At 39.6% G+C, this 17,602-nt stretch overlaps 1 protein-coding gene across 4 annotated transcripts in view; it reads left to right on the forward strand.

Annotated features, from left to right (window-relative positions):
• Positions 1–555: 555 nt before the first annotated feature.
• TEX10 (testis expressed 10) overlaps positions 556–17,602 on the forward strand; it is a 53,245-nt gene continuing 36,198 nt past the window's right edge. For 2 of the 4 annotated variants that reach the window (XM_025358991.1, XM_025358992.1), the window contains exons 1-5: positions 556–1,706; positions 5,050–5,235; positions 7,003–7,715; positions 8,098–8,341; positions 14,354–14,466. In XM_025358991.1, coding sequence (XP_025214776.1) covers positions 5,056–5,235; positions 7,003–7,715; positions 8,098–8,341; positions 14,354–14,466 — 1,250 coding nt within the window. In that variant the 5' untranslated portion in view covers positions 556–1,706; positions 5,050–5,055. Of the gene's footprint in view, positions 1,707–5,046; positions 5,236–7,002; positions 7,716–8,097; positions 8,342–14,353; positions 14,467–17,602 lie in introns of all 4 variants that reach the window. The other 2 variants (XM_025358989.1, XM_025358990.1) reach the window with 2 other exon arrangements.

Here is a 17,602-nt window from a genome sequence, read left to right on the forward strand (position 1 = left end):
AGGTTTCAGCTTGAGTAACTTCAAGGATGGTCTTACTATTTGAGATGAATAAGCTGTATGAAGAGTAGATTTCAAGGGGAATATCATCAATAGTTCTGTTTTGGACAAGTTGACCTTGAGATGTATATTGGATATCTGAAGGAAACATTGAATAAACTGTTAGATACAAGTTTGGAGTTCCGGGGACATGTCTGGTTGGCAATAAATCTTTCTTCTTCTGATCTATTCTCATAGCTTTAAATAGAATATAATGCCACATAATGCCAATGACTCCCAAATATTTATGGTTATGGTGGATTCTAGGCAGATCGTGATGATGTGGCCATATTGCCAGCAAAGGGAGGGCAAGGTCTCTCGTGCTGCCTCTTTATCTCCAATTATGGAACAAGCACGGTTTTAGTTCCAGTGCTTGGGTCTCCCTGGATTTAGACATCATTCCTTTGAATTCCTACCCAATATAATGAGGGTCACTATCTTCGCCAGCTTTACTAATTCTTATATCTGGCGAGGTGCAGAGACAAATTTGAATCAAGGTCTGAAGTCCTTACCTGGGGCTCTTTCTTCCATGCCATCATGCCAGTCTTTGTGAAGGCTGTTTTTCAAAGGCTCATTCTTCTTATCTCTTTTCTAGAAATTTTAGTTTATTTCTTTACTTCAGAAATTAATCTCGCACTTCATTTTAGTAGCAGGAATGTCAGTGCTCAGAAACTGAAATGTTAGGGAGAATCCTTGACCAAGACTTTCAGGCTCTAGATACTAGGTGTGTCTTGCTCTAATTAAGGAGATCTTATCTGTTCCATCTCAGCCCAGTTTAATGTCCCCAAGAATTCCATCTTCAGCAGTCCAAAACTTTTCCCTTTTTCATTTCAGTTCAATTTATACTCTTCTCTGAAAGTGGCTCCAGGTCTGAAGAACTGTGGTCTGGGGGGAAGATAAAAGGCATGCTCAGCTATAACCAGGCCCACGTCCCCTAAGTTGCTTGCCCATGAAGTTATGAGCTGGACTTATGCGCCACCCTTTGTCCCGGGACCTTGCGCTGTCCTCCCTCCGGTTCCCACTAAGCAGGGGGCTTCCGGCGCGGTCCCCTCCTCTGTGGGCGGGGCCCACTGCTCCCGCTCCCGCCTCCCTGGCTGCGCGCGGCTGCGGGCTGTGATCACGTGAGCACAAAAGGGAGGGGGAGGGGCCCTGATTTCCGGGCGGCGGAAGGAGACGCGGCCGCGTGAGGACGAGGCTATTTGAAAACACGCTCCGGGAGCCAGAGTCTGAGGTCGGCGGCACACGCTGTCGCCCCGTGGGCTTCTGCTCGCTCGCTTACCCCTCGGGCTCCGCGCCCCGGCCGCGGCCGGGTCCTCAGGTGAGCGGCAGTCGCCCGTCGGGCCGGGTCCTCCCGGGGCGCGGGACTGAGCGTGGTGGGGCCGTCGCCCCCCGATCCGCGGCCCAAGCGGGCAGGGTCGGCCGTGGACGATGTGCGCCCACCGGGTCTGGGCCGCAGCGTCCCTTGGAGCTGGGCCTGGGTGTGCGGCCGGCACTGCGGGGGCGGGACCCCCTCGGCTTTTGTGGAGCCTCAGATGACTGGGCGGGTTTGCCCGGTTTCGGGTCCGAGAGAGTTTTAGGCCGGGGTGTGTGAATCGGGCCCCACTTCCCCGACTTTGGTCCTGGCCAGCGTCCCTTGGAGTAGAAGGAACGATGGTTTCCTAAAACTCACGGTGTGTTCACCTCTGGAATGGATGCAGGACCGAATACGGAGTGGGGATGAGCTGCCGTCCCCTGTTTCGCCCTCTGGTCGCCCAGGCGGGAGAGTTAAGCGAGTGGAAGGGGACCACCAGTTTTCTGGGGTCGCCCCTGCCCGACCATTTGCTTTTTGGGAAATCTATCGCCTCTGGTTGGCCCCTCAGTGGAGTTTGGAGGAACTCGTGAGTTTAAGGGATTGGGGAAGAAATTATCAAAGGCCGAGTGCAGTACGATCCTTCTCTCTGGTTTTTTTTTTTTTGGAAAAGAAGTTGGGAATCAGGAAAGGTAAGAAGGTGGCAGGCAAACTATTAATAGTTGGAATTTAGTTCGATTGAAATCCTAAAAACTCTAGGATCTGCCTTTTGTTGGAATTAGGAGAAAAGACCTAAAGTAGTAATGTGTGACTTTCAGCTTTGAAACTATCGGGATCGCAAACTTAGGGACTAGTGATGTGAGTTCCTGGCATTCCTACCTTTTGCTAAAAATCGGCTACTGTAAAAGTGGCTTAGTGGGACTTTTTGATTTGCTGTGTTATGAAAATCTTTTTTTTTTTTTTTTTTTTTTTTTTGAGACGGAGTCTCGCTCTGTTGCCCGAGCTGGAGTGCAGAGGCCGGATCTCAGCTCACTGCAAGCTCCGCCTCCCGGGTTTACGCTATTCTCCTGCCTCAGCCTCCCGAGTAGCTGGGACTACAGGCGCCCGCCACCTCGCCCGGCTAGATTTTTGTATTTTTTTAGTAGAGACGGGGTTTCACCGTGTTAGCCAGGATGGTCTCGATCTCCTGACCTTGTGATCCGCCCGTCTCGGCCTCCCAAAGTGCTGGGATTACAGGCTTGAGCCACCGCGCCCGGCCGAAAATCTTTGTTATAAGTTAAAGTCAATTACTAGTAGAACTTTGAGAATTCTTCGCATAAAAATGCTTTGTGTCCCATAATACTACTACTAGGTTTGAAAAGTCAAGGAAGGTCAATCAGCCCTCTTAATTTTCCTAGTAGAGAAAGCATTAACGTGACTAATACAAAGCGATAGATAATATGGCAAAAAGTTGACAGTAGACTGTCGAAGATCCGTCAGGTTGTTAATGGCTAAATAGAACCCACAGGACTGGGGGAGGAAGGGAGTTAATTTTTCTGAACGTCCTGTATTATTTACTTTAGTCTCTGGTACTAGCTAGTAATAAAATTGTAGGAAAAGCTCACAAAGTGTCCTTGCTTAATTAATGAAAACCATTTTTATATTAAAAGAGGCCAGGTGAGTATCATGGCCTTCTTTTTAGGCCTTATACACACCCACCCACCCCCAGCTTTTTTTTTCAGACTAAGGTAACAAGGGGTGTGGGTGAGATGAAAATTTGGGAATAGGGACGAATGAAATAAGCCAAACGGTTTTGCCACGAAGACTTCCAGTCTTCAGGTTAATTCTGGTATGTTCAAGGTGGTTTTGCAGAGCTCAGTTCTGTGAATGAATCCGTTTTCAACTTCTTGATAAAGGCGTGACTTCCAAACTTTTCTGAGGTGCCTTGCTAAAACGTGTTTAGTACCACCTACCTTGCATGGTTCTATGCAGATTGTATACTGAGGTACACAATGCATCTAGTACCGGGCTTGGTACGTACTGATCCTGAGACTTGAGGGACACGCACATGTTTATGCTTAGAGCATACATATTTAACCGTGTACCAGGCACAGTTCTGAGTGTTTTACAGTTGTGTATGATTATCCCTATTTTGTAGATAGAAATTGGGACAGTGTACAGCTAGAAAGCGTCGGAGTCTGGATAAGAACCTAATCAATTTGGTTGTAGAATTGGTTCTTCACCTGTGGGAAATCCTACCTCATGGCGATCTAACCCTGTAATTAAGTGAATTTGGATATATTGTCATAGCTGATTAGCTTCTGAATTCCTTGAACTTGAGCTGCTCAGTATTGCACAGGCCATTTTATTAATATTGTAATAATGGAAATTTTCATTTTACCCATTTTTTTCATACCCTCGTGTGTAGCATTGTCGCTTTTTATGGCCAGGCACAGGATAATTATGATAAACCAGGCGATTAGGGGAAGTTTTATATATTCCAGAGGTACTTACCCTATTCAAGTCGTGTACAGTGGAACGCAGAGTTCATTGTTCTCGGTTGTGGAAAAGGCTTCAAGAAGAATTTAGCTGGTTCCAGGTAGAAGAGGCTATTGTTTTAGATAGAGGTTAGCTTGTGGGAAGATAAAGCTGGAGAGGATGGATGGGGCCACGTTAGGAAGGACCTCCTATGTCCTGCTAAGGAGGTTTTACTGTGTATGAGGAGTAGAACAACTGAGAGCTCTTGAGTCTTGGTCATGAGATCTGTGTTTAGAGAGAGCTCTCTGGTAAAGGTCCGGTGGACTAGAGGGTAGACACTAAATAGTAGCCAAGAGTACCAGTGAGGAAGGTATTGAATGGTAAAAATAAAGGACTTCTTGAAAGTAGTGGCCTGGAAATAGGTAAGAGACATAGATCAGAGATTTCATGTGTAAGTACAAGGTTTGGAATGTGGTATAGAGGGGGAGGAAGTACAAGATGGCATGGTGTTATGCCTGAGTTATTTATTATAATAGTGGCTTAGCTGGTCTTTGTTCCTTAACCCCCTATTACATTATATATTTTTTCTATGCTGCTTTTTGTCCTTTTTGGGGACCAAGGGGGAATACTGTTTTCTATTTAGTCTGAACTTTATTCACTTTTGCTATACTAGGTTTATCCCCTACGCCTGATCTTTACCTTGTTCTCCTTGCTCTTGAAAGGCCCATTATTCTCCTTGCTGTGTATTTGAATATTACCCATTTTTCAGATGCTCAGCTTAGGTTCGTAAATGTTTTTCTAACTGTTATAGGCTGCATTAAATAATAACATTGATTTTCCAACTTTGCTTGGTATTGCTAGAGAAGTTCCTCCGAGGCGTTTACGAAGACCAGGAGCTCACCAGCAGATACAAGTTATGTCTCTAACAAGTTTGTGCTGCTCTTCTACATTCAAACAAAGGAAAAGAAAACAATAAATTTCAGAAGGTTTCCGTTTAGCACATAGCTTGACAGAAGGTTCCGTGACCCAAAAAACTTTGCAAAACCGTGGCAAGACTGTTGCCTTGTTACAGTATTTTATCACTAAACTGAGTTTTTAATAGTTCTTAAGAGCATTTTTTAATATTTTGATCTTTCAGCATAATCACTGATTCTTATGATTGAAATAAATGTTACAGTAATATGTGTTGGAAAGCGCCTTTTTTCTTCTTTTATCATTTATTCTTGTCTCTATCCAATGCTTTTAATTAATTCTTTTTATTATAGTAGTTGAGAATGACCAAAAAAAGAAAACGCCAAGATGATTTTCAAAAAGTAAAATTGAAAGTTGGTAAAAAGAAGCCCAAGTTACAAAATGCTACTCCTACAAACTTTAAAACAAAGACTATACATCTGCCTGAGCAACTCAAAGAAGATGGAACACTTCCAACAAACAATAGAAAACTTAACATAAAGGTAAATCGTAAATCTTGTTTTGATGAAATAAGATTTTCTCTGGAATCATGTAGAATGTTATATTTTTGTGAAAATTTGTCTAAAGTCTTAAATAGTTTGCCTAGGGTCATAGGGTTTATTGATGTTTGGAGTTTCTCTTTTACCCAAATCTGATCTCTCTTCATATACTTGTGTCTTTCCACGTCCTCCGTAAAGGTTTGCTAAACTAAATGCACAGTTGTTTCTCCCTGGTATACTTATTTGATGATTTAATTTAATTTTTTTTTTTTGAGACAGTTCTCACTCTTACACCAGGTTGAGCACAATGGTGTGCTATCATGGCTCGCTGCAGCCATGACCTCCTGAGCTCGAGTGATCCTCCTACTTCAACCTGCCAAGTAGCTGGCGCTACAAGCGAGCTCACCATGCCTGGCTGATTTAGTTTTTTGTAGATACAAGGTTGCAATATGTTTCCCAGGCTGGTCTCAAACTCTTGGATGTAAGCAATCCTCCAACCAAGGCCTCCTGAGGTGGTGGGATTGTAGGTGTGAGCCATGGCGCCTGGCTATATCTGGAAATAATTCTTACATGTTTTTGATGTGTCAGATTTTTGAACAGTTTTCTAGCTGTTTTTTAGCTAAGATATAATCCTGTCATTCATTTTTGAACCCATACAGCACATAACTTATTATAGGTTCATAGTAAATACTTGAAGTCAATTAAGTTTGAGCAAGTGTTGCTTAAGAATTTAACAGCTTTATGGAGACATAATTTACACATAATTAAAATCACCCATTTAAAGTATACAATTCATTGCTTTTAGTATATTTACAGAGTTATGCTACTGTCACCTTAATCTAATTTTAGAACATTTTTATCACTTCAAGAAGAAAATCTGTACCCATTAGGAATCACTTCTCATTTCTTCCAGCCCTTGGCAATCACTAATCTACTTCTGATATCTATAGATTTGCTTATTCTGGAAAGTATATATAAATGAAATAATACAATATATGGTCTTTTGTTACTGGCCTTTTACTTAGCACAGTGTTTTGGAGGTTCCTTCAGGTTGTATGTAGCTTGTAGCATATATCAGAACAGTGGTGCATTCCTTTGTATTGTTGAATTGTATTTCATTGCATGATTAGGTCACGTTTTGTTGATCACTCAGCAGTTGATGAACATTTAGTTTGTTTCTGGTTTTTGGCTCTTATGAATAATGCTGTTATGAATATTTGTGTATAGGTCTTTGGGAGGATATACATTTTTCTATTTTTGTTTTTTAAGCTCTGAAGGTTAAATAATACGAAAGAGTTATTTAAAGTTATTTTTTTCAAAGGTTACATAAATTATTCCACAAATAAAATTGTCCAGTAGTATACTCTGAATAAAACACAAACACCCTGCAAAAGCCCATTTGAAATAGGCAGAATAAATAGGCCTGTCAAATTGAGAGTATATAAATACGCCTTTCATGATGTTTGGTACATAGTATATTTTCAATAAATGATGGTGTGATTGCTGTCACTTTATATCATAAGAGTGTCTAAGCCTGCGTGTAGGTTAAAGTGAGAAAATTCCACCTGAAAATTATGCAGTGTTTTTATTAAGCTGAAAGTATTTTTCTGTTTCTGATCCTCACAAAAGCTAAATAACATTTAAAGAGTACTTATTGAAGTAGTTTCCCCACGGAGTGTCAGTTTACTAGTGTAGTGTTAGTTAGCATGTTTATTTGAAATTGATATATGTATATAAGTATACATCTAAAATTTGTATTTTTATTTATAGGATTTGCTGTCACAGATGCATCACTACAATGCTGGGGTTAAACAAAGTGCTCTTCTTGGACTTAAAGACCTATTGTCTCAATACCCATTTATAATTGATGCACACCTTTCAAACATATTAAGTGAAGTGACTGCTGTGTTTACAGATAAAGATGCTAATGTACGATTAGCAGCAGTTCAACTTCTTCAATTCCTGGCCCCCAAAATACGAGCTGAACAAATTTCTCCATTTTTTCCTTTGGTAAGTGCCCATCTCTCTAGTGCCATGACTCACATTACTGAAGGAATTCAGGAGGACTCTTTAAAAGTTTTGGACATTCTGCTGGAACAGTACCCAGCTCTAATTACTGGCCGTAGCAGCATATTGCTTAAGAATTTTGTAGAACTTATTTCTCATCAGCAGCTGTCCAAAGGACTGATAAATAGAGACAGATCCCAGTCCTGGATACTTTCTGTAAATCCTAATCGGAGACTCACTTCTCAGCAATGGAGGCTGAAAGTCTTAGTGAGACTCAGTAAATTCCTTCAGGCCTTGGCAGATGGATCCAGTAGGTTGAGAGAAAGTGAAGGACTTCAGGAACAGAAAGAAAATCCCCATGCCACTAGCAACTCCATTTTTATCAACTGGAAGGAACATGCCAACGACCAGCAACACATCCAGGTTTATGAAAATGGGGGTTCACAGCCAAATGTCAGTTCACAGTTCAGGCTACGGTAAGAAGGATTTCAGTTATGTCCACACAGTTTTCCTGTATTGAATTATAACTGCTGACCATTGATGCCTATTGGTGGGAAGACATGCAGTTGTCTTTCATAGTTTTCATATAGTTACTCATGATTTGATTTTATTTACTCATGGGAAGAGTCATTTGTATGTTAATTTATTAATTTATAGCAAAGCCTTTGAGAAATAAAACTTGATAATATCTATTGGCTTTGTCATCTTAGAATTTCATTTTTCTTACTCGTTTTGATTGATGTAATTTTCAATTCATGGTGCTTCATTTTACTAGTACTTTATATTTAAGATTTAAATTAGCAATGGATAATAAACATTTTTTAATCACTTAATTTTTTTCTTTCTTACCCTTATTAGGTATCTGGTTGGAGGACTGAGTGGTGTGGATGAAGGCCTATCATCTACTGAAAACCTGAAAGGATTTATTGAGATAATAATTCCTTTGCTAATTGAGTGCTGGGTTGAAGCTGTACCTCCACAACTAGCTACTCCTGTTGGAAATGGTATAGAACGAGAACCTCTACAGGTTATGCAGCAAGTTCTTAATATTATTTCCCTTCTGTGGAAACTCTCTAAACAACAGGATGAAACCCATAAATTGGTGAGAACTAATGATTCTGTATTTTCTTAGTGTTGCCTTTTATCATAAATGGGAAGATTCGAAATCAGCTCATTACTACTAATTGGTTATGTATTTTTCTAAAAAGTATCTTGGGTTTAACTGTAAACTTGTTTGTTTTGCACAAAACTACAAATTAGTTTTCTGAAGTTATTGTCTGTGAATATATGTATTTTTTTTTTTTTTTTTTTTTTGAAATGGAGTCTGGCTCTGTCACCCAGGCTGGAGTGCAGTGGCCGGATCTCAGCTCACTGCAAGCTCCGCCTCCCGGGTTTATGCCATTCTCCTGCCTCAGCCTCCGGAGTAGCTGGGACTACAGGCGCCCGCCACCTCGCCCGGCTAGTTTTTTTGTATTTTTTAGTAGAGACGGGGTTTCACCGTGTTCGCCAGGATGGTCTCGATCTCCTGACCTCGTGATCCACCCGTCTCGGCCTCCCAAAGTGCTGGGATTGAATATATGTATATTTTTAAGTGAAATGCATAACTCATGCTTGATTCCGTTCGTTTTTATTGGCTATAATTCACAGTAGTGTTACAGTGTTTTGTTTATGGCAGATTGATTGTGTAGGAACATTCTAGTTTCTGAAGATCTCTTACATGATTTAAAAAGTTGCTTATTAAGTGGTCTCAATTTATTCCACATTGCCAGGTTTAGTAGAAATGGACAAAACTGAAGAGCTCATAAACACTTGAATTGTTTTAAGTGTTGTGCTATAGTGAATGTAGTGCATAGTGTATGCTACAGTTTTTCTGTGCAACCAAGGAGGAACAAGCCACGAGATTAAGTGGCTAAATTAATATGATAACACACTTAAAAAGGGTAGCTGCAGAAGCAAGACTTCAAAGCTAGAAGCATCTGGTTTTCAGAAGAATTGCTGTAGGGACTTTTGATAAGGCAGGTGTGAATCCTTGAAGTTTATATAAAACTGAGAAGGTAGTTTTCTTGTTTTTGTTCTTTTTATTTCAAGTTGAAGTTTAGAATGAGTCACTATGCTGCGTAAGATGTGATAAATTAAGTAGTATTTGACAGTCTTGAAAAGCATTATAGAGTTGTAGTATGGTGTGTATTTTAAGAGCGTATTCTACTGCTGTTAGCCCATCGTGTAGGGATGTTTTGTGAATTGCGTTTTCAAATAAGATGGCATTTTACTGATTACAGTTTTGAGACTTTGTATTTTATGATTCATTGCATACATTGACAAAAAATTAATCATAGGTCTATAATGTATGATTTTGAGAAAGCAAAGCTTGTTTCTCATATGGCGGTTAATTTGTGATGTAGGCTAGAGACAGTAAGAATGTATATAGCTCCTTAAAGTATATATTGCTTACAGTCTTGATCTATGATCATCTGAAAGGTTCAGATAGAAAATGAAAGTAATGCTAAAGTCCTTAAGATGTCCTATAAAAAAGAAAAAGTAATATTCAACATGGACTTTGAGTGCTAGTTTTTTCTTTTTTTTTTTATTTTTGAGACCGAGTTTTACTCTTGTTGCCCAGGCCGGAGTACAGTGGCACGATCTTGGCTCACTGAGACCTCCACCCCCTGGGTTCAAGCAATTCTCCTGCCTCAGCCTCCTGAGTAGCTAGGATTACCGGCGCCCGCCACCGTGCCTGGCTAATTTTTTGTATTTTTAGTAGAGATGGGGTTTCACCATGTTGGGCAGGCTGGTTTCAAACTCCTGACTTTAGGTGATCTGCCCGCCTCGGCCTTCCAAAGTGTTGGGATTACAGGTGTGAGCCACCGTGCCCAGCCTAGTTTTTTCATTTTTAGAGAGCCAAGAAGTAAAAATTCCAAGCTGCTCTGGTGTTTGGTTACATATAAGCACTAGTAAACTTTTGTTACTGCTTTGTTAGTAGCATTTGTATTTAGACAGACTAGTAGGACCAAAATACAAAATCTGAAAATTTATTAATTATGCTAGTTTTGGGTCATCTTATCATCTGGATAACACTAACAAAGGATCTAAATACTGCTTTAATTTTATGGATATTTAAAATAGTATGCTTTAAAACTATTTTGTGCTATTATAACATGGCTAGGCTTATTAGCAGCTTATTAATATAGAATGGTAAGTTTAAAAGACTACATAGACTGTTGAAGATCAGAATACTAAATTGAGATACTGTATAAAGCTGAAATAAATAAATTCAGATAGAAATAATATTTAAAAACATCCACTGGTAGAATTCTCTAATTCACCTTGGTAGATTTGTAATAACTTGGTAAGAACCATTATCTTTTTTTTTTTTTTTTTAAAGGAACCATTATCTTAGAGACAGAGTATAAAAATGTAGATTGTTGGTACAATCTAAACAAAATGATAGGTTGTGAGTAGCATTCTGTACAAAATGACATTAAAATGCACATTCTGGTCTTAAACTTCTGGCCTTAAATGATCCTTGCACCTTGGCTTCCCAAAGTGTTGAGATTACAGGCATGAGCCTCTTTGTCTGGCCACAGCCTAATCTTTAGGAGGAACCAAATAGCATTCCTTGGCATTAAACTCAAATCACACACCATAAGCTGAATTGTAACCCTGTTCTCTCAGAAACTGTATAGATTTTTCTGTTGGTAAATTGGTGTCTGGGTTAGATATAGTCTTAGGACTATTGACTGTTTGCTTTTGCATGTTGGCGCTGCAGCTTGATGCATTTAGTTTGCTAGTATTTGCAACACAGTTGAGAAATTTCACTTGTATTCAAGTAGTTCTTTTAAAAAAAACTTTTTTAGTAATTTGAAGCTTTGATCCTTGCTTTGAAAAGAAGTCTCAAGGTACATTAAGTCTTACATGCAATGGTTGAATAGTCAGATTCTGTAATAATCAACCGAAGTTGTTTATTTCTGAAATACTGTGGTATCCTTTGTTTTTTTTTTTCCTGTTCATATAAACAGCCATTTATTCCAGCACTATTTGTTGAAGAGATTGTTCTTTTACATTTGATTACCTTGGCACTATTTCTCTTTTTTTCTTTCTTTTTCTTCTTCTTCTTCTTCTTCTTCTTCTTCTTTTTTTTTTTTTGCATTCCCTTACCTATCTTTTTTATTTTTAAAAAAGTCAAACCTTCAGAAGGAATACAATAAGCACTTGCCTACCCCCATCTAGACGCAGCAATTTCTGACATTTTGTGCACATGTTGAAATACTGTGTGTATCCTTAATAGTTAGCTAGCTATATCCTTGATATAGCTAGATTTTATTTATTTACTTTATGTTTTTTGGAGAGGGAGTCTCGCTCAATCACCCAGGCTGGAGTGTAGTGGCGCGATCTTAGCTCACTGCAAGCTCCGCTTCCCGAGTTCACGCCTTTCTCCTGCCTCAGCCTCCCAAGTAGCTGGGTGCCCGCCACCACGCCCGCCTAATTTTTTTTGTATTTTTAGTAGAGACGGGGTTTCACCGTGTTAGCCAGGATGGTCTCGATCTCCTGACCTTGTGATCCGCCCGTCTTGGCCTCACAAAGTGCTGGGATTACAGGCACAAGCCACCGTGCCCGGCCGATATAGCTAGTTTTTAAAATGAGAGTACAGTTTAACATTAACTTTTTGATTTACTGTGGTTTTTAGTGTACTGTATTAGTAGTGTCAGGTTCAGTATTACGTTATAAAAATTGTCTTAGCTTTGCATTTAATGCTTGGCTTGCTTGCTACTTTTTCTCAATGTGTGTATCTCATTCCTTTTATCCTTTTCCTATGAGGGTTAGAGTTTGTAACCAAACACTAATGCAGTCATGCTTTTTAAGGCATTTATTCAGAGCTTTATTGGTTATCAATAAATAATGGCTACTTAATTAAAATTTAAAATTCAATTCCTCAGTAATGCTAGCCACATTTCAAGTGCTCAACAGCTACATGTGGGTAGTGGTTACTATATTGGACAATGCAGATATAGAACAGTTTGATCATTACAGGAAGGTCTTTTGAATAGTACTATTCTAGACTCTGGGGCTACAGAGATAAACGTGGTTGATAAGGTGCTTGCCCTCATGGTGTGTACCTTCTGGTGGGGTCTGTAGACAGTAAACAAATATATGATGTCAGTACTAGGAAGAAAGATGAAAGTAAAATGGGGTATAAAGAGAGCATGGGCAGGAACAGTGAGGGGGAGCTATTTTAGGTAGGTTGTCAAATGCTCTCTGAGAATAAGATACTTGAATGTCATTGAAGTGAAGGAGCAAGTCTTGTCAACATCTGTGGGAAGAACATTCAGGCATAGGAAATAGCAAGTACAAAGGCTCTGAGGTGAGAATAGACTTCGCATATTTGAAGAATGGCAGGAAGGCCTGTGCAAATGAGGTACTGGGAGAATGGTAGAAGATGGGAGCAAACAAGAGTGATAGTGGCCAGATCATGTGGGACTCTGTAGTCGCTGGTAAGGAGTCTGGATTTCAACCTGAGTGTGGCGAAAAGACCACTGGAGGGTTTTGAGCAGAGGAGTGGCATGATCTGCGTTATATTTATTTAACTTTAATATTTAAATTTAAATTTAATTTAAATTTAATATTGCTCACAGTCTAACTCTAGCAACCATCATCTCTTGGATGACCAGTCCTGTCCTACATGTGTATATATTCATTTCCTTTCCCCCTTCCTGTATTATTTTGAAACACGATTTATGTTTTAAAAGATCACCCTGCCTGTTGTGTGGGGAAATTGACTTTTGGAGGATAAGAGGAGAAACAGGGAGACTGGTTAGGAGGCTATTGCAGTAATCCAAATAAAAGATGATGGTGACCTGGTGTCTAGTGTTTGAAATGATAAGTAGCTGGATCCAGGTAAAGCCAGCGAGACTGCTGGTATGTATAATGAAGGAAAGAGGAGTCAAGGATGAGGCCAGTGTTACATTGCCTAAATGAGAAAGAAGGTCATTTGGCAGGAAGAATTTGGTTTTATTCATGTTCAGTTTTAAGATACTTGTCAGAAGTTGAAGAGGAAATGTCAAGTATATATTTGTATATAAAATCTGGAGCTCAGGCAGAAATGATTCAAGTATTATTACTGGGCAAATCCAAACATTTAGAAGTCAGGAAGAAGAGAACCCAGTAAAGATACTAAGGAGGAACAATAATTGAGCTGTAAGGCCAGGCGCAGTGGCTCACTGAGGCCTGTAATCTCAGCACTTTGGGAGGCCAAGGTAGGCGGATCACTTGAGATCAGCAATTCAAGACCAGCCGGGTCAACATGGTGAAACCCCAGCTCTACTAAAAATACAAAAATTAGCCGAGCGTGGTGGTGGGCACCTGTAATCCCAGCTACTCAGGAGATTAAGGCATGAGAATCGCTTGAATCTGGGAGGCAGAGGTTGCCGTAACCTGAGATGGTGCCACTGTACTCCAGCCTGGGCGATAGAGCGAGACTTTGTCTCAAAAAAAAAAACCAAAAAAAAACCCAAAAAAAACCCAAATTGAGCTGTAGGGTGACCAACTCTTTTAGCACCTCAAGTCCCACATCTAGGAAACTTCTCAGTCTCTGACAAAATGGAATGGTTGGTTACCCTGGATAAGAGGAAATAAAGAATATTCTAATTTGGAATTAGAAAGACAGTGCTTCCATAGGAGGGAAATGATAAATTCACCAATACTACTGAAGCATTTTAAGGAAATGCATTGCTTTGTGAAACTGTTAAATAATGGAATTGCTGGAGAATAGAGTTATGGTGTAGATAGGACATCATGGAGAAAGACTTTCTTGTTTATTTTATAAACATTGCATTAGTGGTCCAAATTCATAATTTTAATCTCAGATACTTTCACTTTTTCTCTCTTAAGCAGCAGACAGAATGCAAGTAGAAGTAATTATTAAGCACCAAAAGGATCTACAAATGAAAACTGGGTGCTTTAACAGTTAATTCTGATTTTAAAATTTATTTACATATTATATTACTGGTAGATAGTGAATTATGATGGGACATTTGACAAGTTGTCAATTTTCTTCAAGTTTTATTGGTTATTTTACGTTTTTTCCTGTAGATTTTTCTAATCTTTGCTATTTCAATAGGAATCATGGCTTCGAAAGAACTACCTTATTGATTTCAAACACCATTTTATGAGTCGCTTTCCATATGCCTTAAAAGAAATAACCAAGCACAAAAGGAAAGAGCCAAATAAAAGGTATTATGATTCTTTTTCACTATATAACCTTGAAAAGCTGTTTAACCTGAAATTATCGGGAGATAATTAGCCTTAATATGGAACTTTCTACACTATTGCATGTTTATGTCTAGATTTTGTGAAAATAAAAGTAGTAGTAAGGCTGATTTTTGGACAAGTCAGTTTGAGCCTTGGGATTAACAGTTTTTTTTTTTTTTTAAGTGTGTAAAATGATTTTTTTTTGTGCTAGATGAATGTATCAATTTACGTAAATACGAATTTAATAGAAGTGACGAAGGTGTATGGTTTATTTGGGTGAGGCACTGTGTGATTATTGAACCTCTTAAGCAGGAGAACATCTTGATGATCATCTAGTTCTGCTCTCATTTATACATGAGGAACCTGGTAGTGAAACTAATGTTAGTATCTCTAAGGAAGGAGGGCAATTGGAGAAAAATCAGAAATAAAAGGTAATTGATTAGAAGATGAAGGTTAAAAAAAAAAAAAAAGTAAGCCTAGAAATTATTTAAAATGTCTGCCTCAAGTAAGAGCAGATAAATGTGAGAACAAGTTATGTAATGAAATTTGACAAGCAGGTACAAGCTAAAACACTAATACTGTGGTTCCTGTAAATGAGCAAACACTTGCAAGGGATCTTAAAGTCTGTCAAAGGCTCTTAAATATATCAAAAGGAATACACTAGCTAGAGAATCATTGAGGTTTTTTGAGCAGGGTTCAGAGGATATGCTTGGAAGCAATATAGCTATTTCAGGCATAAGAGTTTTTCTTTCATTCACTAAATATTTGTTTTGGTTGCTTATTGTGAACAAGTAGAACAAAGTATTGTGATAGGAAGAGATTTTTTAAGCCTTGTACCTTTCTCTCTTGAGCAGTTCTAAATGTGTGTGTGTATATATGTATACATATATACTTATATATGTATATATGTACGTGTGTGTGTGTGTATATATATGGTTGTTTTTTTTTTTTTTTTTTTGGTGAGATGGAGTCTCACTCTGTTTCCCAGGCTGTGGCACCGTCTCAGCTTACTGCAACCTCCGCCTCCCGGGTTCAAGTGATCCTGCTGCCTCAGCCTCCCAAGTAGCTGGGATTACAAGTATGCACCACCATGCCCGGTTAATTTTTGTATTTTTAGTAGAGACAGGGTTTCATCATATTGGCCAGGCTGGTCTTGAACTCCTGACCTCAGGTGATCTGCCCACCTCAGCCTCCCAAAGTGCTGTGATTATAGGCATGAGCCATTGCACCCAGCCGTAAGTAGTTATATTCTAAATCATAAAAGAGTGTGTGTCAGGGTCCAGTCATGAGACAGAAACTGTGACAATGATTTTTTTTTTTTTTTCTCTGTCACCCATGCTGGAGTGCAATGATTTTTTAACAAGAGAATTTAATATAAATAATTGTTAATTACGTATACAAAGGAAGTTAGGTATTATGGAGGTACCAACTGCGGGAAGCAGATAGTACTTGTAGAACTGGGAGAACAAAGAAGGCAAGAAGCTTGGAGGAAGGGAGCCAAAACTCTAACCTCTCAGAAGGGGATGCTCCTCAGCAGGTACTGATATCTTGAGCTGAGAGCAAGAATCCCATAGGGCTGGGGTCCAGTACTCTGAAAAGGGGGTGTAGCTGGCTGGTGCTGACGTTTCTGAGAGGCGTGATGATTCTGGTTCTGTGTCAGTAAAACTACAAACTGGAGTCTGCTATGGCTACTATAACGAACTGCAAATGACCTGAAGAAGAGCTGCTGATTGGCACTGGCAGCAATAGGAAACAAAAACAAAGCTAGCAAGTAAACAGAAGAGTGTCCCGTCTTCCTCTTATAGCTTTCTAGGCCTTTTGTATCACCCCTTTATTGGCAGAGCCTAATAAACCATCTACAAAGGAAAAAATGTGGGTCCCAGAGTCCCAACCCTAGGGTCACAAAGCAGAGTATAGAGGGTGACTTTGAAGCTGAGAAACAGTAGCTCAGTAACTAATATTTACATATGTAAATTTACATATGTAACACAAAGCAGTATAAAAGTATCATTAGAACTATACAACTAAGTGCTATAGGAATTCATAGGAAGAGACAGATCACTGCTTGTTAGGATAAACAGACAAAGCTAAATTGAAGCATAGTATTTCAACTGGGTATGAACGTGGATATGGTTTCAGGAGGCGGAAATGCAAGGGATGAGACTATTGTAACTAGAGGAGATAGCATACAAGAAAGCTACAGGATTAGGAAATGGATGGAGAGCATGGATCTGGGTCCAGTCTGATTTCTGCTCTTCCCTGGCCTTGATGGGGAAGCCGTTTCTTGACTCAGGAGTTCATCTTCAGATCCTTTTGGCATTGAAGACTTTTGGTTCAGTCAGAACTGTTCTAGGGAGCTTCTGGAGTTGAGAGGACAGAATCAAAGACACACTTTATTGAGCAAGATGTTAGATTTTTCCCCCCATACAATTTTCTTACCAGATTTTTTATTCTGGGATTCATAGATAAGCTTCAGAAAAATCCATGAACTCTTGAAGTATTGATGGAGAATTACATGTACGTGTATTTTTTCAGATAAGGCATTCTGTATATAATTTTCATCAAAATGTGATTAAATTGTGGTTTAGATGTTTAGGATTTAGTAGACTTCAGTGTAAATAAATTACTGAAGAATGTATCGGTGTATCGTCATTCAAGAAACTTGTTGGACTCTTGGCCAGGCGCGGTGGCTCAAGCCTGTAATCCCAGTACTTTGGGAGGCCGAGACGGGCGGATCACGAGGTCAGGAGATCGAGACCATCCTGGCTAACACAGTGAAACGCCATCTCTACTAAAACAAAAAACTAGCCGGGCGAGATGGCGGGCGCCTGCAGTCCCAGCTACTCGGGAGGCTGAGGCAGGAGAATGGCGTGAACCCGGGAGGCGGAGCTTGCAGTGAGCTGAGATCCGGCCACTGCACTCCAGCCTGGGCCACAGAGCGAGACTCCGTCTCAAAAAAAAAAAAAAAAGAAACTTATTGGACTCTTATGTGCAAGGCACTTATTGTACTAGTTGCTGAGCATTTCATGGTAAAGGAAATAGGTAGAGTACCAGTTCTCGTGGAGCACGGTCTAATGAAAAAGACATTTATTTTACTTGATTCTTTAATCAGTGACTG

This window comes from Theropithecus gelada, chromosome 15 (assembly GCF_003255815.1).
Source record: "Theropithecus gelada isolate Dixy chromosome 15, Tgel_1.0, whole genome shotgun sequence".
NCBI lineage: Eukaryota > Metazoa > Chordata > Mammalia > Primates > Cercopithecidae > Theropithecus > Theropithecus gelada.